A 20,434-nucleotide genomic window follows, 5' to 3' on the forward strand; every position below is an offset into this window, starting at 1 on the left:
ACGGTAACCCAATGTCCACCAACTGATGAACGGTTAGACAAAATGTGGCACAGCTATATAATGGAATGTTATTCAGCAATGGAAAGAAGTGAAGTACTGATACATGCTACAGTATGCACGAACCTTGAAAACGTATGCCAAATGAAGGAAGCCAGTCACAAAGGATGACATATTGTATAATTCCATTTACAGGAAATGTAAAGAATAGGCAAAACCAAAGAGACAGCAAGTAGGTTATTAGTTGTCTAGGGCTGGGGGTCATGGGAGAGATTACAGCTAGGTGGAGAGGTAGTTTCCTTCTGGGTGATGAAAATGTTCTAAAATGTACTATGGTAATGGTTGCACAATTCTGTGAGTATACTAAAGGAGACTGAATTATACACCTTAAATGGGTGAGTTGTATGGTTATGAAAAACCATTTAAAAAAATAAGTGGACAAATTTGGGGAATTTTTGGAGGTAGAGCTGACAGATTTGACTAATGAAATAACTAGAAGCATAGGAGAGCACACCTCTACTTGATTAGAGTCAAGAGCCATAACTTATTTAGAAGAGTGGCATAAATGTTTCATTTCTTTTCTCAAAGTGTGCATGTGTATTTCCTGAGAAGGTAGGCTATGAACAACCTCATAAGGAGGTGATTGTTTTCTTCGTTTCTGCCCAAGTACAGTGTTCACCTAAAGCAGTTAGAACTCAGTTATGCCTGCCTTGTTAAAATAAACAAGTGTCTGTGGCTTAAGGGAAAAAAAAACCCCACATTCCTGAGCTTAGGAGAGTTACTTTTTTAAAAAATCAAAGATTCCTATTATTTATAAGGATGTTTTTGTGTCCTCTGGTAGGAATTTGTAATGACTTACTACTTAAAGACTTGAGTGGTTTCTGCTCCATTTGCATTTTGTAAATAAAATAAGGACTGTATTCAGGAAAAAAAACCACAGAACAAAAGCAAATTATATCAGCCTGCGTTGATCGCTCAGGAAAGACTAGTTTTGGAATAAGCACATCAACATGACCACGTTTTCCTTCTCTTAGAATAAAACTTTATTTTCCTCCAATTACTGGCAATTTCCGACCCAGATAAAGCAGACAAATGCAGTCTGCATGATTCTCTCGTATTTCAGGATACTAAACAATAACATTAACAACCAGCACGTAGGTTAAGTGTTTTCTGTGTCTCAGGCTCTGTTCTAAGCACTTTACATATATTTACTCATTGACTCTCCACAACAACCTTATCTGGTGGGTACTCTTATTTTTGCTATCTCATAGGTGAGGAATTGAAACACCCGCAGATTAAGTGATGTGCTCATGGCCACACAGCTAGTAAATGGTGAAGCAGTATTTGAACCCAGGCACTCCTCCGCTAAGTTCTCTTCAGTCACTCACCCTGCACTGCTGCCCATATTCATTTCTCATCTGTGTCAGCCTTTCTTCTTGCAAAAAGAATTCAGCACTGCTGGGATCAAGGTCACCAAACTAGAAAATGAAAAGGGCAAAGTTGTCATTTTTTCCAAATGTCCTTCTTTGACCTATAATGTACCAAAGACCCAAGTTTCTGGTGTTCACCCAGTGTCTGGAGTATGAAAGGAATGTGACATTTAAGCAGAAACACCATCAATTAGATGATGGGGAGAAGATTCTAGAGTGATGTGTTCAGTCAAAGCAGAGATTGTTTCTCAGTGCCACGCCATGTTTCCCTCGTATAAATTAAATCCCTGCAAAAATGACAGCTTCCTTTAGTCACATAAATAATTCCATAAAAGAAATTTTCTTGGTGGCATAGCTTCTGCTCTTTTGAGTGAACTACACTTTGGGGCTACATATCAGGAAATCAAATTTAAAGACTTACCTTTTCTGCCAAAACATTTTCCAAATTTCGCTTAAGTTTGTTTGTCAGATTCTCATACTCTGCCAACTTCTCTGCATTTTCCAGAAGCTCATTTTCTAGACGACTGTTTTCCTGAAGAAATTTGGGGAAATTAAGTGGGCACAGATTAAGAAATAAACTGTTGTACCATTTTATAGCACACATACATCAATGCTCTAGATTGAGAAAATGTGTTCATCTTGAAAGTTTCAGTACATTAGAGCAGAAAAAGTAAATATTAAAAAACTGATATCTATCTTATAACCTCAAAGCATGCCTCCTGGAGGCATGCTTTTCTTGATCCTACAGAACCATGCTGCCCAACAGTGGTCACAAGCAGTCACAGGTAACTATGGAGCACCTGAAATGTATACAGCACAAACTGAGATGTGCTGTGAATATAAATATTCACCAGATACTGAAGAGTTAGAACAGAAACACAAAAACTCAGTAATAATTTCTGTAGATGAATTACAAGTCAAAAAGATACTGTTTTGGAGACATTAGATTAAATAAAAAATGATTTAAAATTAAATTCACCTGCTTCTTTTTACCTTTTAATGTGCCTGTTTGAAAATCTGAAATTACATATATGGCTTGATTTGTATTTCTAATTCGACAGCATTGCAGTAGAAAATTTAATGACGTGAATAACATTCTCAATAAACTGTCAGATGAAAGACTGGCTGCAGAATACCTTGTTCATCTGACAGCAAAAGAGAACTCAAAAAAACTATAAAAAGTAGGATAGCTCTAACAATTTTCATTTAATGATGATATAGATATGTTATATTTAATTTACAATTTTATTTTGGTTTAAAGATGTAAAAACTATACATACAGGTTTTTCATAATTTTTATTTTGAATTATTATAATAAAATATCAACCAAAGTCCACAAAAGGTGGGGTTTTTCTGTATATAAAACACTTGTAAGATTTCCACCCACATTTGTCAAAAAAATAAAACCACATGGATGTGCCATTTGACATATTTTCTATTCCAATGCTAAAGGATAATTGGAAGAACATTATTTTCAAAGTATATTTTGCCAAAAGAATATAGAGCCAATATATCTTAAATACATTCTTGTTCACACCCTCACACAGTAACATGGAGTGAAAAAGAATGTGCTTGAAGTGTTTTTAAAAAATACTACCTTCCCCCAAAATGCCAGTTCTACAACTCTAATCTTCCAAAGTGTGTCTAAATTTAGATGTTAAAACAATCAGGAGCAGGGCTTCCCTGGTGGCGCAGTGGTTGAGAGTCCGCCTGCCGATGCAGAGGACACGGGTTCGTGCCCCAGTCTGGGAAGATCCCACATGCCGCGGAGCGGCTGGGCCCGTGAGCCATGGCCGCTGAGCTTGCGCGTCCGGAGCCTGTGCTCCGCAACGGGAGAGGCCACAACAGTGAGAGACCCGCGTACCGCAAAAAAAAAAAAAAAAAAAAACAACCAATCAGGAGCAATTTCTGTGTATTGGGCCTGTGTTGATGCTCTGGAAACTGACCAATCAGCTTCTGTTGCTGACCACAGGGAACACACAATCGGGACCGTGGCCGGGGAGGCAGCTATGGATACAATTATCTATGATGTGACAGAAAATATGCTATCTTCTGGCAAGAAAAAAAAAAAGTGTAATGGGAATGAAAAAGTAGTTTGGCCTGCAGTGTTGGAGAAAGCAGTGAAGGAGCCTAAAAGCTTACTGAGGAACTGAGACAGCTGAGGGCAGGTGCAGCAGGGTTGAGGGCATGGCCCTGGGGGTTGCTGGCAGGATCTGAGGTTAGAAAGGCATGAGGACAAGCTCCCTTTCAGGGTCCTTCAGTGCTGCTATGTTGCACTTTTACAGAGGGAACAGCATGATTTTAAGTGTTCTTAAGTAAGGTAACTCCGGTGACAATATGGAGGTTGGATAGATGGAAAAAAGGATGCACACAGGTCAGCTGAGAAATCGTGATGAATTGTGAACCTCTTCAGAGGCTGTGAAAATGGAGAGATGGGATAAATCTGAGAAGCATTTCAGAGCATCAACGGGACTCAGAAACTGATAATCAAGGATGACCGAGGACTTTAGCTTCTATGACTTTCAGCACAGGTGGTGATGTAGATTAGGGAGAAAATTCCAGAGAGGAAGCAGTTTGATGGTTAGGAAGTGAGAATTAGCTCAGTTTTTGATGTGTGGAGTTTCAGGAACCTTTTATAACTTCAACAGTAGTGAATATTCCATAGGTACTTATTACCTTCTAGATACTGTGTATGTAGCAACTCATTTAATCTCCATATCAATGCTATGGGGGTAGGTATTAGGATGGTGCCTCTTTTGTGCATTAAGAAACAGGTTTGAGTAACTTGATCAAGGTTTTCTGTAAGTAGTCGTATCCAGATTGGAACCAGGCAGTCTTGAGGCCAGACCCCCCCCTACCCCGCCCACCCTTTATCTTTAGATAACACTGTACCATATTATCTGGTGTCAGAGTCCAATAAAGAGAAGGATCACTTCTTCTACTGAGGCACAGGGAAGGACAGGAGGATGTATAAGGGAAAAGGTACATTTGGAAGCAAAGAAACAAAGCTGATGGCCTCTGTGTGGCAGGAAATAAAGTCATCTGCTAAGAATGAGGAAGGGGGAGAGCAAGGAAGGAACAGAGCATCAACCAGGAGGCAAACAGCCCTGAGGACCCAGTGCAACTTCCGGGGGTAAGAACAAGATACGCTGTTGGCAAACCAGAAGCCTAGACACTCCTGAAATCTAGCTCCCAGTGGGGGCTCTACCATGTCCGGTCATGACCCAGCTGGGCAGACTTATGAGCCCTGTGCAGACCTGTCCTCTTACAGAGCTGTGGTTTTCCATGTGTATTCCCAGCAGGGACACAGACTGTACAACCAATAGGATAATTACCTTTAAAGAGAGGGCAAGGCGGTCCCGGGTGTAATTCTCTTCTGTTTTTGCCTTTTCAATTTCCTGCTCAAGTTCCAAACGCTGCTTGCCCACCTGTTGTAGGATCTGTTCTCTCTCCTTTCGAAGCTCATTCTTTAAGGCTGCTATTCGTTCCTTGTACTCTTCATCCAGTTTCCTGTGAGGAGGAAAGACTGACAAGCTGCCATCAAATCCCTCAGAGGTCCCTACGTGGATCCACCAAAAATGGAAACACAGAGTCACAGACATGGGAAGCTCCTTGAGAAAGTGTCTAGTGAATCCTGCTTTCCTTGAGGCTTGGCCACACCTAAGTCACTCCGGCCAGGTGTGGCCAAGCGGGCAGGGAGGCTGAGCCCCACTGCCCTGGGCCAGGGCGGTGGGAAAGGAGGGTCCTGGCCCAGCCAGTCGTACCTGAGGTTGTACTCATTCCGCCGCTCTATGGCTGCGTGGTGATCGTCCACCTCTGAGGCCATTAGAGACTTGAGCTTCTCAGCTTTTTCCAGATCTGACCGTAGCTTCTCTTTTTCTCTGACCACTTGATCAACTTGCTCCCTAGAATCAGAAAGAAACCAAGTATGCGGGAAACTGTTTCTAAGCAACAAGTAGACCCCAAAAAGCTCTCATCTGGCTTGCTTCAATACAAACACAAAACCAAGACAACCAAAACCCTTCAAAAACACACAGACATTCCACACAGACATTGAAGAGACATTCCTCTTCAAAAGACTACATGCAAATCTAAGCTCTACCTCATTTTCACAGAAGTGAGATGATAGGCGATTAGCCACATCTGCGTACAGGATGGAAGAATGTATGCCACAGGCATCTGAATGACTTGCTCGACAAGTAGGAAAGGGAATAGAGCAGGTGAACCTTCTGCTTAACTCACAGCAAATGCCGGATCTCAGCCTTAAAGCTGGCCAGAGCTGCCTGGTGAATGCTGTTCTTGGTAACCAAAAGTTCATTTTCCAGAGCCAGCGTCAGTTCTGTCAAATTAACATTTCCATCAAGGCTGAAATCCAAGGCCTAGAAATCAGAACAAGTTCAAGACAATCACAAGTTCTATCCTGTGAAAGCAGGAAATGTGAAGGTTATACAAACTCACAGAACTGAATTTACAGTCTCCAGGCTGGATGCTTACATTTCTTTAGTGATTGCTTAGGAACGATATTCAATCTACAGCATAACTAAGCTCTCTCTAAGAAAAACATAACGTGATTATTTGCAAATTTTTTAAAAAATTGCTATCTGGCACTGTAAATAAACACAACGGTAAAGCTCTAATCTTTACCAACCAGAGATCAGCTAAGAAATTTCTTATCAATAATTTAGGGATTAAAAACATGGAAAGAGGTTATCAATAATCCTGGTTGAAGTGCGTAGGAAAAGTTACCTCTTACGTCTGAGATCTTGTGAACAGAAGAATCATTAAGGAGAAATCGAATCAAATCACAGTTTCAAAAAAATGGAATTTTTCAACCCTGCCCCAATTCGTCATTTTTCTCTCATTTTAGCTGCCACACCTTCAGGATCTCCTGGCTGTTCTCAATGCCCTCTTCATGCCAGGTGTCAAGTATTCTCTCCACTGATGCGTAGCCCATCCCATCATCCAGGCAGGAGAAGACCCGAAAGCCAATGGTACTTGTCATCGCAGACGGGGTTGTGGTCCGTCGTCCACTCTCATCGAAAGACTGGAAGAAGAAAGAGACTTAAGCAAGCTCAGGCGTTGCAACATGGTGTTGGTCAAGACCAAAACTGGTCAGTCCTGACCACAAGGAGCAGAAGGCATGTCTCTCTAATTTATACTGCTAGGATAAGAAGTCACGCAGCCCCTTTGATCTTCCTTTCCTAAGTCAGCCTAGAATGCAAAGCTTATCTACCATGGACCTGGCCGAGAGTTCCTTCATATAGAGGAAATGTGCCTCTACTTAACATCAGGTTTCTTCTGACCTACAGCTAACACGAAGGGGCATAAGTAGTGGTCTTCCTACTGTAATTTATGGTCATTTCTCAAACCCAACTTTTCCTTCCCCACTGGTTCAGTCTTTCTTTACTACTCTTCTTTTGCCTCTCTTTCTCCTCAGTATTTTTCTTCAGACAGCAGATTAATTCATTAGAAATTATTCAAATAGATTTTAACTTCTACTCACAAAGAAACCACTTCCTATTTATTTCTTACCTGCATGGAGAGGTGCCTTTTCAATTGTCTATATGGGGTAGATGCTGATGGGGTAAGGGATTTTCCATTTTTGAACAAGCCGTAGAAAAAATCTTCTACACTCATCGTACCATCAGGATCAAGATTATGGAAGACTTCTTCAAGCATCTAGAAAAGGGTAACCATATATTTTAACTATTTCACTCAAAAAACCCCACAAGGCCCAAAGTACACTTCCAGCCAACAGATATTGGCACCACTCTTGATCCCAGGACTCCAGAAATATAACATGTCCCTTTATTCTCACTTGACTGAATTTTTTTCCTTTCTAGTAATATGTCCTTCCCCCTCACATAAACTAAATAAAATTCATTTTCAACATTGTCATAATTTTATGCAATTCAGCATTTAACTGTTTTCTCTTTTGCTCATACTGTTAGAACGGGTAATCTTTAATGTTACTACATGTTATTCTTGCGAATTAAAGAAGTACTTAAAAATATAAAGATATAGCTTCCCGGTGTTGTAACAACAGAAAATAGTTAAGACGTTCATTAAGCCGTTATATTATGGTGACTCCACATGATATTTTGCTTATATTGAATTTTGGAAATTGGTACGTTAGCACGGCAGAATTGGGTCTGGGACAGATGGCAATGATCTAATAGTTTGGGTCTGAAACCCATGACTTGGGATTTAGAACATTACTTGGAACAGCACTGCGTGTTTGGGGTCTTTATTTCTTTTAATGCTTTAGCACAGGAGAAGTGAGGACTGGATAGGAAGGATTTCATGTGTATACAATAGAAGGGTCCCTCCAAGAGATGTAAAGAGAAGGGAATTTTGCCTGACTACTTTGCACCCTGTGACAGTTATCAAGTAGTCCTCACCACATACAGTCCCTTCTAGAGGCTTGCTAGGAGATGGTTTGTTCCCTAGCTTAATAGAGGAATGGAAAAGGGAATAAGCAGCATGAATCATGGATACCGCAAAACAGGGAGGGAAGGCGAAGACCTCCACCCTCACAGTCAGCTTCCTCTTTATTTGGGGGGCTAAAATTTTTCTATAGGACATGCCCCCAGTGTACAAAACAGAAATCACCTGAGAATCCTGTTAAAATGCAGACTCTGATATAGTTAAATCTGGGGGTAGGGCCTAAGATTCTGCATTTCTAACAAGGTGATGCCCAGTTTGCTGAGTAGCAAGGAATAGAACAAGCAACAAACTTAACTCTTGTTGCATCTGAGCCTACACCTGGTTCCATTCTAACAAAGGCCTCTTTGTAGCAAATCCTCAAATTTTCAATATTCACTTCTTAAGTCCGGACTATTGCTAGGACTCCTGTCATCTCATAATTGTTGATTTTATCCTTCATCTAAGTGCCTGAGGCATTTCTTTTATCCAATGCTTTTTTTTTTCCAATTCATACCCAATAGGAAACATCTGTCTCTATCCTTGTTTTTATACCACTTCCTCTGCAGAGGACTCTGAAACAAGAAAATGATTCTAAAGAGTGGAAATCTTGGGAAGAAGCAACAGTTCCTAATAGAGAAGCATATGATGAAACAGATGGAAAGGTATTTGGGGCAAAATTCTGAAGTTGCCAAGCTCCCTTAGCTTCTCCGTCTGGTTCTTATCAACCAAAAGAACACTTTCTTAGAGGACTAGGCTTTCAGGACTGTCAAACCAGAAGTCACAGTAAAATCCAAGTGTGCTGACTGAAGCGAATCAGCATATTTGGCTCTAACCTTAGCTCCACGTGGGTTGGCCCTGTGACCTTGGCCAAATCAATGCACAGCTTCCTGACTGCCTAAACACCCATCACCTGATCCATCTGAAGTGCTGGAGTAAGTAAATCCAGCCAGTTATTGTACGTGGGGGAGTGGACAAGTAATGAATAAAGGGATGTGGATTCAGAAGAGGGTGGATGGGCAGGGCTGGGCTGACAAGAATACAAGTCAGTGGGCAACTAGGGCACCCCCTGCAGTCTGTGCAGGAGCTGAATCTAGAACCCTGAGGACATTCTTACTCCCCATCACCAGCCAGGTCTTTGGATGGTTGATTTCCCAATGTGTAAGTTGGGAAATAATGCACTAGAATAGGGATCACAAATACCCCGAGGGGCCAGGAAGGTGATGTAAATAAATGAGGCAGGATGGTCCTGAGACATTAGGAAGTGGAGCCTTTTAAACCTGGAACACGAGTGCATGCCCTGTCCAAAGGGGCTAGCTGCTTCTCACTGCCAGCAAAATGGAGCCAAATCTTCTGATTTTTAGAAAAATCTCCTGATTTAAAAAAGTATAGCAAAAAATTCAATTTTTAAACATTGGGTAGGCGACGTAGCCCTTAGGTCATATTTGGCAGCTAGGGTGACAGTTTGCCATCCCTGCCCTACAGTCGTCCTTGCTTCTGGAAAGCAGGGCACTAGTTTTAGCCTTAAGACAGTGAATCTAGTTTCCCTTCATGATGGTGGCAACAGGCAGCAGTGATCTCTCTCTTTATCTATAAAAATGAGGGGTGACTAGATCTAAAATTGCTTTCAGTCGTAAAATTCTAGGATTCCAAGTTGTATGCTGATGAGATCATCTTGAACTTTCAGCTCCGCTGTGGTCTAGAGCTAGTAATACAAAGTACTATAGCGTTTCATGATTTTGGTGGGGAGGAAAAACACTAAGTAAAAGCTACATTCAATTAGCAATCCTTTACTCATCCTCACATCAGAAGAAAATAAATGTGCTGCTTCTTTTCCTGGGTTCTGGAGTCTCCACCACAGAAGAAAATGCAACTCCCCACAAATAGCTAAGTTTATTCCAAGATTTGTTCTTAGATAAATAATCCAAGTTTGTGCAATATTTCTTGGCAGAACAACCCAAGGTTCTGCATACTGCGCTGGTTTATAATTTAGGAGGATGAATTTAATTTTATGACTCAACAGCCATCACTGAAAAAGAAATGACGACTGAGCCATTAAAATGTAGTCAGAGGGTGTGCAATGGTCACATACACAAGGGAGAAGTGGGGGAAAGAGCTTTTCTGCAAGCTACACTACTTGGAAGCTTTTGATAATAAACCTCTTTCTGGTTTAGGAAAATAATACCACTTATCCTCTGAGCAAGCAGATAACATGGTTTCAAATATCATTATAATCAAAGTTTCCCAAAGCTACAACTGTAGCCCTAAGCTCTAAGTCCCTCCAATCCTTATTTTCAGCTCTTTGAAAGACATATCTTGGAATTAATTACATTCTTATGTTTCATGGCTGTTCATGCACCCAGTCCTGCCACCCCTCTTAATTTTTTAGAAAACGTAAAGTTCAGAATTTTACCGAGCAGGAGTCTTTCGGGGGCTCCTTCAGGACTCTTCTGTTGTACATTTTCAAAACCACCAACCTACCCTTTTCCCTTTCCTCATGACCAGATTACTGTGATGGCTCCTGGCTCGTCTCCTAATCTAAGGCTCTCTTTACACCACTATATCCCATAAAAGAAGTTCAGACCACCCTCAGCAAGTAAGTTTTTCCTGTGTATTATTACTTAATCTGCTTAAGAACCCAGGGGTGATATTGAGATCTTCTCTCCAAAAAACTTACCAGCCTGCCCTTCAAAATATTCCCCCAACTCAAATCTCCTCAACTCCCCTCTTCGTCCTTCCTCTACACCTTTCCCACATTTTGCTCTGTGAATGCCACATCTACACATAGACTGACATCACGCTACACTGAACTGGTGTCTGATAGTAATGTGGGGTAATGTGCTTTAGCACAGTGAGGGGCACACAGTACGGGTTCAGTAAGTGTCAGCTATTGTCAGTTTTTCTTTTCCACAATACAGCATGAGGTCCTCAGAGACAGGATCTTCATGGCTGACTTCCCAGGAAAAAAAGAGAATGGAGTCTCTGTAACATGCTGCAGGAAACTGAAATATGGCTATTCCTAGCCTGTGGCCAGTTTAGCTTTCATCATGATTACTATTCCTGAATAAAAATACGATGCAAGGCTTACCTCTCCATCGACATTCTGCAAACCATACTGCTCACAGATGGAGATCAGCTTCTTCCGGTTTAGGTGACCATCACGGGTGATCCCCAAATCTTCACAAACCTCCTGCAGTTTCTCTTCTATCCAGTCTTGGGGAGGGGAAGGCCCACTTTGTGAGGCATTCAAATCATCTGGGTTCCAAAATCTTAACTGGCCTAAAATAAAAGTATACAGTGTGTTGTCCCTAAAGGAACTGAGAGCCTATTCTCAAAGAAAAATGTGCTTTTTGAAAATAAATGCTATAAGAAAGAGAGTACAGATGTTGATTTGATTTGATCCTGAAGTTCAAATGAAGTGGAACTATTGGTTCTTAGGCTGCAACTAGGGCCAACAGACACTTTTTTGTTCATCGGCAGTCATACCTATGTAAGAAATACCATCTCCTGTGCAGTAATGCCAAGGTCCTAGGCTTATTTTATTCCAAAGGAAAATATGCACAGGCTTAGGCTTTGGAGTGATCAGAAGAGAAGGCTGGTTGAGAGCCATTCTAAGGAGCTTTATATGCCCTACCTCAGCTATAGCTACCGGACTTTATTATCTCCACTTTCTTTCTAGTCTAAGCTCTGTTTTTACTGAGAAGGAAATAATTTCATGATAAATATCATAAAATGATTATAAAAGGCAAGATTAGCCTGTTTCCAAATCTTTACACATACGAATATTCTGACCTATAAGGATTCCAACTTGAAAGAATAAATGTTTGCCAGGGCAAGTTATTAATTACTGGTATATTAAGGATAAGTTCTATTTGAAGATTTAAGGATCAAACTACTTATTTAAAAATAAAAATTTATTTATCCTCTATTAAAAGTTCTCACTTGTAGTTAAAATTTACTTCCATATTAGAGATTCTGTAAAGTCATTACTTAAACATGAGCTAATTACTGACAAGATTGTGTGTGCCTGGAAGAACCTTAGAGAGTTGAGAAGAGCATTTAGTGCTACCCCTACTATTTATCAAAGACATTAAGCCCATCACCACTGTGTCTTTACAGGTTGGAGACCTAGAGAACATGTAATTACACTTAAGTACAGTTAATCCAGGGTAGGCTGTGAAGTGGGCTGAGGTTCCGTCAGCTGAACCACAGTGCCATCTGCTGGCCAGAATATCAACGTGTTTTGATCTATCTTAAATACATCTGAAACTTGTCAAGGGATACATTTTTTTAAACATAAACTTATTTATTTTGGCTGCGTTGGGTCTTCGTTGCTGCGCGCGGGCTTTCTCTAGTTGTGGCGAGCGGGGTCTACTCTTGGTTGTGGTGCGCAGGCTTCTCACTGCAGTGGCTTCTCTTGTTGCGGAGCACGGGCTCTAGAGCGCAGGCTCAGTAGTCGTGGCGCACGGGCTTAGTTGCTCCGCGGCATGTGGGATCTTCCCGGACCAGGGCTCGAACCCGTGTCCCCTGCACTGGCAGGCGGATTCTTAACCACTGCGCCACCAGGGAAGCCCTGTCAAGGGATACATTTTAACAGGTAACTATTTAGTTTTGGATTGTTCATAGATTAATGTGAAAGTCTATGTAAGAGAGTAATTAACCCATAAGTGAAATTCTACATCTTAGTTGCCACATCTTGCATGATGCTAAATGCAAGGATTTAAAACTACGAGCTCTCAACTGGGAATCAATTTTCTGTTGCTGCTGTTCTTCAGGTTATTTCTTAGTTGGCCTCCAGCAGGCAAGGTGGTTAGTAAGAAGGTAAGGGATGCAGGAAGGGGATGTGGAGAGTGCCCTGTGAATGGCAGCCCCTCCTTCCCAGGCAGGCCCCATGCACACTCAATTCCTACCTTCTGCTTCATACTCCTCGCTGCGCTGCGTCTTCCAGTTCTAGAGGAGGCAAGAGAAGATGAGTGTGTTTTAGAACTAATTCTGTTCTTCCAAGACCCGATCACTCTCTGGCTCTGAAATCATCATCTGAGTGAGTCACATGATTCGGGACCCTTCAGTGCGTTCACCCAGGTTGGCTGTCCTCAGTCAACAAGCCAATTAACAGGAGACTCCCGAGAAACACGCCACAGCCTTCTGCAGCATCGCACCAAGGATTTGCCTTTCACACTTGTGAGGTGGCATCACTTACTCAACAGCAAAACCTATCACAACCAGTAAAATCAGGCTGAAGCAAATATTCAGAATCCATCAACTAACAGGAGTTTGTACGCATGCATTTATGAATTTGTTCTTCAATAAATGTTTAATGGGTGTGAGGTATTATGCTATAATCTTTGGAATACAGCTATGAACAGGACAAGCATATTTCTTGTCTCAAGAAGTTTATATGCTGACAAAGACATGCAGACAAGAAAACAGAGAGTACAATATTGTAATGTAGTTAAGTGCTATTATGGGGGAGTTCAAGAAGGGGTACCTAACTGGGGTGTCCTTCAGCCTTGTGAGTTCAGGGTAGACTTCCTGCAAGAAGCAAGGTCTAACTGAGACCTGAGGGATAAGCTGGAGACAGCCAGGTGGAAAGAAAGGAGCAGTTACTATTTGCTGACATGTGGAGACCAGAATGAGTGAGCCTGGTGTGTTTCTGGCACACTGAGGAGACAGAGATGCAACCCAAAGCAGGTAGGCTAGAAAGGTCAAGTTAAGTAAAATGTACGATACCAGTAAATTATATTAAAAGCAGTGAAATTGATCTGAACTAGATCATTTTGTCCCCTTATCGTGCTGTGTTACTACTGGGTCTTTTCCAAGTCACAGCGTGCAGTTGTAGTTTGTGTACTGCACAAAAGCACCCAGCCCAGGGCACAGGTCAGAACCAAAATCCAGCCCATGCTCCACAGGCAAGCACGCAAAGATCTGCTTCCAACCACTGGCAACGAGTAGGTCCACAGTGGTCTCCGGCCTCATCAGTAAGCTTCCTAATCACTCCTGTTGGTAGGTTCTACAACCATCTCAGGCAGGAAACTCTGTTGAGAAAAGGTGTATCCCCCTTTTAAAACCTGCTGCTGTCTCAGCAAAGATCCAACTTTATGAATGAAGCTGCCTTTGATAACAAATAACCAGCCTACTCTCCACGGTGGCTGAACTGTACAAGGTGAACTGATTTCTTAGATCCTGTAATGAACTCAACAGGAAAATAAGCCTGATTAACTCCCATCTCCAGAGCCTAGATTCCTCATGGCAGACAGTGTGCAACCTAAAATTCTTAGGTTAAATATTTCAGTAGCTTGTTCAAGTTGATACGAGTTGAAGTTCTTTCAGGCAACCTAGGCACATCTATTTTGTTGCTCTCCTCTTAACTGAAGGACAACTATCTACCAGGATTTCACAGTTCCGTATTTCACTCAGAAAGATACTGAAGATAGTACCAGTTCAAAGCGTTCACCAAACTTTGCCACACTAAGCTGAAACCCCAGACTGACAGCACTGAGATAAATTATTCTTGCCACAGAGAGACATTAAAAAGGCTATAATTCAAAATATATTAGCTCACAACAACTCATTCAGATTACAACTGAAAGTCACTAATATACATGGTATATCTATGGAAGGTGAATTGGTGCACAGTGTGATTTTTTACTTGTTTGTGATTACAATTTTATCAGGCTACATTTCCCCATAAAGACATATCTCAACTCTGATGGATGGATATGAGGTGTGAGGGTGGGGAGGGAGCAATGGAGGAAATAGCACTCTAGATTTTCTTATTATTGATTCTGGGCAGAATTCAATTGTTTTTACTTTTTTTATTTTTTAACATCTTTATTGGAGTATAATTGTTTTACAATGGTGTGTTAGTTTCTGCTGTATAACAAAGTGAATCAGCTATACGTATACATATATCCCCATATCTCCTCCCTCTTGTGTCTCCCTCCCACCCTCCCTATTCTACCCCTCTAGGTGGTCACAAAGCACCGAGCTGATCTCCCCGTGCTATGTGGCTGCTTCCCACTAGCTATCTGTTTTACATTTGGAAGTGTATATATGTCCATGCTACTCTCTCACTTCGTCCCAGCTCACCCTTCTCCCTCCCCGTGTCCTCAACTCCATTCTCTACATCTGCGTCTTTATTCCTGTCCTGCCCCTAGGTTCTTCAGAACCATTTATTTTTTAGATTCCATATATACGTGTTAGCATACAGTATTTGTTTTTCTCTTTCTGACTCACTTCATTCTGTATGACAAACTCTAGGTCCTTCCACCGCACTACAAATAACTCAATTTCATTTCTTTTTATGGGTGAGTAATATTCCATTGTGTATATGTGCCACATCTTCTTTATGCATTCATCTATCGATGGACACTTAGGTTGCTTCCATATCCTGGCTATCGTAAATAGAGCTGCAATGAACATTGTGGTACATGACTTTTTTGGATTATGGTTTTCTCACAGTATATGCCCAGTAGTGGGATTGCTGGGTCATATAGTAGTTCTATTTTTAGTTTCTTAAGGAACCTCCATACTGTTCTCCATAGTGGCTGTATCAATTTACATTCCCACCAACAGTGCCAGAGGGTTCCCTTTTCTCCACACCCTCTCCAGCATTTATTGTTTGTAGATTTTTTGATGATGGCCATTCTGATCGGTGTGAGGTGATATCTCATTGTAATTTTGATTTGCATTTCTCTAATGATAAGTGATATTGAGCATCCTTTCATGTGTTTGTTGGCATTCTGTATATCTTCTTTGGAGAAATGTCTGTTTAGGTCTTCTGCCCATTTTCGGATTAGGTTGTTTGTTTTTTTGATATTGAGCTGCATGAGCTGCTTGTATATTTTGGAGATTAATGCTTTGTCAGTTGCTTCATTTGCAAATATTTTCTCCCATTCTGAGGACTGTCTTTTCGTCTTGTTTATGGTTTCCCTTGCTGTGCAAAAGCGTTTAAGTTTCATTACGTCCCGTTTGTTTATCTTTGTTTTTATTTCCATTTCTCTAGGAGGATCTTGCTGTGATTTACATCAAAGAATGTTCTGCCTATGTTTTCCTTTAAGAGTTTGATAGTGTCTGGCCTTACATTTAGGTCTTTAATCCATTTTGAGTTTACTGTTTGTGTATGGTGTTAGGGAGTGTTCTAATATCATTCTTTTACATGTAGCTGTCCAGTTTTCCCAGCACCACTTATTGAAGAGGCTGTCTTTTCTCCATTGTATATTCTTGCCTCCTTTATCAAAGATAAGGTGACCATACGTGTGTAGGTTTATCTCTGGGCTTTCTATCCTGTTCCATTGATCTATATTTCTTTTTTTTTGCCAGTACCATACTGTCTTGATTACGGTAGCTTTGTAGTATAGTCTGAAGTCAGGGAGTCTGACTTCTCCAGCTCTGTTTTTCTTTCTCAAGATTGCTTTGGCTATTTGGGGTCTTCTGTGTTTCCATACAAATTGTGCAATTTTTTGTTCTACTTCTGTGAAAAATGCCATTGGTAGTTTGATAGGAATTGCACTGAATCTGTAGATTGCTTTGGGTAATAGAGTCATTTTCACAATGTTGATTCTTCCAATCCAAGAACACGGTATATCTCTCCATCTGTTTGTATCATCTTTAATTTCTTTCTTCAGTGTCTTATAGTTTTGTGCATACAGGTCTTTTGTCTCCTTAGGTAGGTTTATTCCTAGGTATTTTATTCTGTTTGTTGCAATGGTAAATGAGAGTGTTTCCTTAATTTCTCTTTCAGATTTTTCATCATTACTGTATAGAAATGCAAGAGATTTCTGTGCATTAATTTTGTATCCTGCAACTCTACCACACTCATTGATTAGCTCTAGTCGTTTTCTGGTAGCATCTTTAGGATTCTCTATGTATAGTATCATGTCATCTGCAAACAGTGACAGTTTTACTTCTTCTTTTCCAATCTGGATTCCTTTTCTTTCTTTTTCTTCTCTGATTGTTGGGGCTAAAACTTCCAAAACTATGCTGAATAATAGTGGTGAGAGTGGGCAACCTTGTCTTGTTTCTGATCTTAGAGGAAATGCTTTCAGTTTTTCACCATTGAGAACAATGTTGGCTGTGGGTTTGTCATATATGGCCTTTATTATGCTGAGGTAAGTTCCCTCTATGCCTACTTTCTGGAGGGTTTTTTATCATAAATGGGTGTTGAATTTTGTCAAAAGCTTTTCTGCATCTATTGAGATGATTATATTGTTTTTCACCTTCAATTTGTTAATATGGTGTATCACATTGATTGATTTGTATATACTGAAGAATCCTTGCATTCCTGGGATAAACCCCACTTGATCATGGTATATGATCCTTTTAATGTGCTGTTGGATTCTGTTTGCTAGTATTTTGCTGAGGATTTTTGCATCTATGTTCATCAGTGATACTGGCCTGTAGTTTTCTTTCTTTGTGACATCTTTGTCTGGTTTTGGTATCAGGGTGATGGTGGCCTCGTAGAATGAGTTTGGGAGTGTTCCTCCCTCTGCTATATTTTGGACGAGTTTTAGAAGGATAGGTTTTAGCTCTTCTCTAAATGTTTGATAGAATTCGCCTGTGAACCCATCTGGTCCTGGGTTTTTGTTTGTTGGAAGATTTTTTATCACAGTTTCAATTTCAGCGCTTGTGATTGGTCTGTTTATATTTTCTATTTCTTCCTGGTTCTGTCTCGGAAGGTTGTGCTTTTCTAAGAATTTGTCCATTTCTTCCAGGTTGTCCATTTTATTGGCATACAGTTGCTTGTAGTAATCTCTCATGATCCTTTGTATTTCTGCAGTGTCAGGTGTTACCTCTCCTTTTTCATTTCTAATTCTATTGGTTTGAGTCTTCACCCTTTTTTTCTTAATGAGTCTGGCTAATGGTTTATCAATTTTGTTTATCTTCTTAAAGAACTAGCTTTTAGTTTTACTGATCTTTGCTATTGTTTTTTCGTTTCTTTTTCATTTATTTCTAATCTGATCTTTATGATTTCTTTCCTTCTGGTAACTCTGGGTTTTCTTTTGTTCTTCTTTCTCTAATTGCTTTAGGTTTAAAGTCAGGCCATTTATTTGAGACGTTTCTTGTTTCTTGAGATAGGATTGTATTGCTATAAACTTCCCTCTTAGAACTGCTTTTGCTGCATCCCATAGGTTTTGGGTTGTCGTGTCTCCATTGTCATTTGTTTCTAGGTATTTTTTGATTTCCTCTTTGATTTCTTCAGTGATCACTTGGTTATTAAGTAGTGTATTGTTTAGCCTCTACGTGTTTGTATTTTTTACAGTTTTTTTTCCTGTAATTGATATCTAGTCTCACAGCGTTGTGGTTGGAAAAGATACTTCATACGATTTCAATTTTCTTAAATTTACCAAGGCTTGATTTGTGACCCAAGATATGATCTATCCTGGAGAATGTTCCATGAGCACTTGAGAAGAAAGTGTATTCTGTTGGTTTTGGATGGAATGTCCTATAAATATCAATTAAGTCCATCTCGTTTAATGTGTCATTTAAAGCTTGTGTTTCCTTATTTATTTTCATTTGGATGAAATGGTGAAAGTGGGGTGTTAAAGTCCCCTAATATGATTGTGTTCCTGTCAATTTCCCCTCTTATGGCTGTTAGCATTTGCCTTATAAATTGCGGTGCTCCTATGTTGGGTGCATAAATATTTACAATTGTTATATCTTCTTCTTGGATTGATTGATCCCTTGGTCATTATGTAGTGTCCTTTGTCTCCTGTAATAGTCTTTATTTTAAAGTCTATTATGTCTGATATGAGAATTGCTACTCCAGCTTTCTCTTGATTTCCGTTTACATGGGATATCTTTTTCCATCCCCTCACTTTCAGTCTGTATGTGTCCCTAGGTCTGAAGTGGGTTTCTTGTAGACAGCATATATACGGGTCTTGTTTTTGTATCCATTCAGCCAGTCTATGTCTTTTGGTTGGAGCATTTATCCATTTACATTCAAGGTAGTTATTCATATGTATGTTCCTATTACCATTTTCTTAATTGTTTTGGGTTTGTTATTGTAGGTCTTTTCCTTCTCTTGTGTTTCCTGCCTCGAGGAGTTCCTTTAGCATTTGTTCTAAAGCTGGTTTCATGGTGCTGAGTTCTCTTAGCTTTTGCTTGTCTGTAAAGGTTTTAATTTCTCCGTTGAATCTGAATGAGATCCTTGCTGGGTAGAGTAATCTTGGTTGTAGATTCTTCCCTTTTATCACTTTAAGTATGTCCTGCCACTCCTTTCTGGCTTGCAGAGTTTCTGCTGAAAGATCAGTTGTTAACCTTATGAGGATTCCTTTGTATGTTATTTGTTGCTTTTCCCTTGCTGCTTTTAATATTTTTCCTTTGTATTTAATTTTTGATAGTTTGATTAATATGTGTCTTGGCGTGTTTCTCCTTAGATTTATCCTGTATGGGACTCTCTGTGCTTCCTGGACTTGATTGTCTATTTCCTTTCGCATATTAGGGAAGTTTTCAACTATAATCTCTTCAAATATTTTCTCAGTCCCTTTTCTTTTCTCTTCTTCTTCTGGGACCCCTATAATTTGAATGTTGGTGTGTTTAAGGTTGTCCCAGAGGTCTCTGAGACTGTCCTCAATTGTTTTCATTCTTTTTTCTTTATTCTGCTCTGTGGTAGTTATTTCCACTATTTTATCTTCTAGGTCACTTATCCATTCTTTTGCCTCAGTTATTCTGCTATTGATCCCTCCCAGAGAATTTTAAATTTCATTTATTGTGTTGTTCATCATTGTTTGTTTGCTCTTTAGTTTTTCTAGGTCCTTGTTAAACGTTTCTTGTATTTTTTCCATTCTATTTCCAAGATTTTGGATCATCTTTACTATCATTATTCTGAATTCTTTTTCAGGTAGGTTACCTATTTCCTCTTCATTTGTTTGGTCTGGTGGGTTCTTACCCTGCTCCTTCATCTGGTGTGTATTTCTCTGTTTTCTCATTTTGCTTAACTTCCTGTGTTTGGGGTGTCCTTTTCACAGGCTGCAGGTTCGTAGTTCCTGTTGTTTTTGGTGTCTTCCCCCAGTGGGTAAGGTTGGTTCAGTGTGTTGTGTAGGCTTTCTGGTGGAGGGAACTGATGCCTGTGTTCTGGTGGATGAGACTGGATCTTGTATTTCTGGTGGGCAGGACCGCCTCCGGTGGTGTGTTTTGGGGGGTCTGTGAATTTATTATGATTTTAGGCAGCCTCTCTGCTAATGGGCTGGGTTGTGTTCCTGTCTTGCTATTGTTTGGCATAGGGTGTCCAGCACTGGAGCTTGCTGGTTGTTGTGTGGAGCTGGGTCTTAGCGTTGAGATGGAGATCTCTGGGAGAGCTTTTGCTGTTTGGTATTACATGGGGCTGGGAGGTCTCTGGTGGACCAATGTCCTGAACTCGGCTCTCCCACCTCAGAGGCTCAGGCCTGACACCTGGCTGGAGCACTAAGACCCTGTCAGCCACTTGGCCAGGTACGTGGGGAGTTTCCTGCCTTTGGGGAAGTCTGAGGTCTTCTGCCAGCATTCAGTAGGTGTTCTGTAGGAGTTGTTCCATGTGTAGATGTATTTATGATGTATTTGTGGGAAGGAAGGTGATCTCCACGTCTTATTCCTCCACCATCTTG

The 20,434-nt window shown here is 40.5% G+C and overlaps 1 protein-coding gene across 18 annotated transcripts in view; it reads right to left on the reverse strand.

Moving 5' to 3' along the window:
- NIN (ninein) overlaps positions 1-20,434 on the reverse strand; it is a 112,836-nt gene that overhangs the window by 47,785 nt on the left and 44,617 nt on the right. For all 18 annotated transcript variants that reach the window (XR_016392173.1, XM_089907667.1, XM_022570586.2 and 15 more), the window contains 9 exons: positions 12,761-12,800; positions 10,939-11,129; positions 6,960-7,106; positions 6,304-6,471; positions 5,670-5,806; positions 5,192-5,332; positions 4,763-4,937; positions 1,849-1,959; positions 1,386-1,475 (listed from right to left, as the gene is read on the reverse strand). Coding sequence is in view for 17 of the 18 variants with exons in the window: in XM_089907667.1 (XP_089763793.1) it covers positions 1,386-1,475; positions 1,849-1,959; positions 4,763-4,937; positions 5,192-5,332; positions 5,670-5,806; positions 6,304-6,471; positions 6,960-7,106; positions 10,939-11,129; positions 12,761-12,800 (1,200 nt within the window). In the remaining variant the exon portion in view is untranslated. The remainder of the gene's footprint in view (positions 1-1,385; positions 1,476-1,848; positions 1,960-4,762; positions 4,938-5,191; positions 5,333-5,669; positions 5,807-6,303; positions 6,472-6,959; positions 7,107-10,938; positions 11,130-12,760; positions 12,801-20,434) is intronic.

This window comes from Delphinapterus leucas, chromosome 2 (genome assembly GCF_059928025.1).
Source record: "Delphinapterus leucas isolate spDelLeu-1000000601 "Yukka" chromosome 2, BTC_Dleu_Yukka2, whole genome shotgun sequence".
In the NCBI taxonomy this organism is placed as follows: domain Eukaryota; kingdom Metazoa; phylum Chordata; class Mammalia; order Artiodactyla; family Monodontidae; genus Delphinapterus; species Delphinapterus leucas.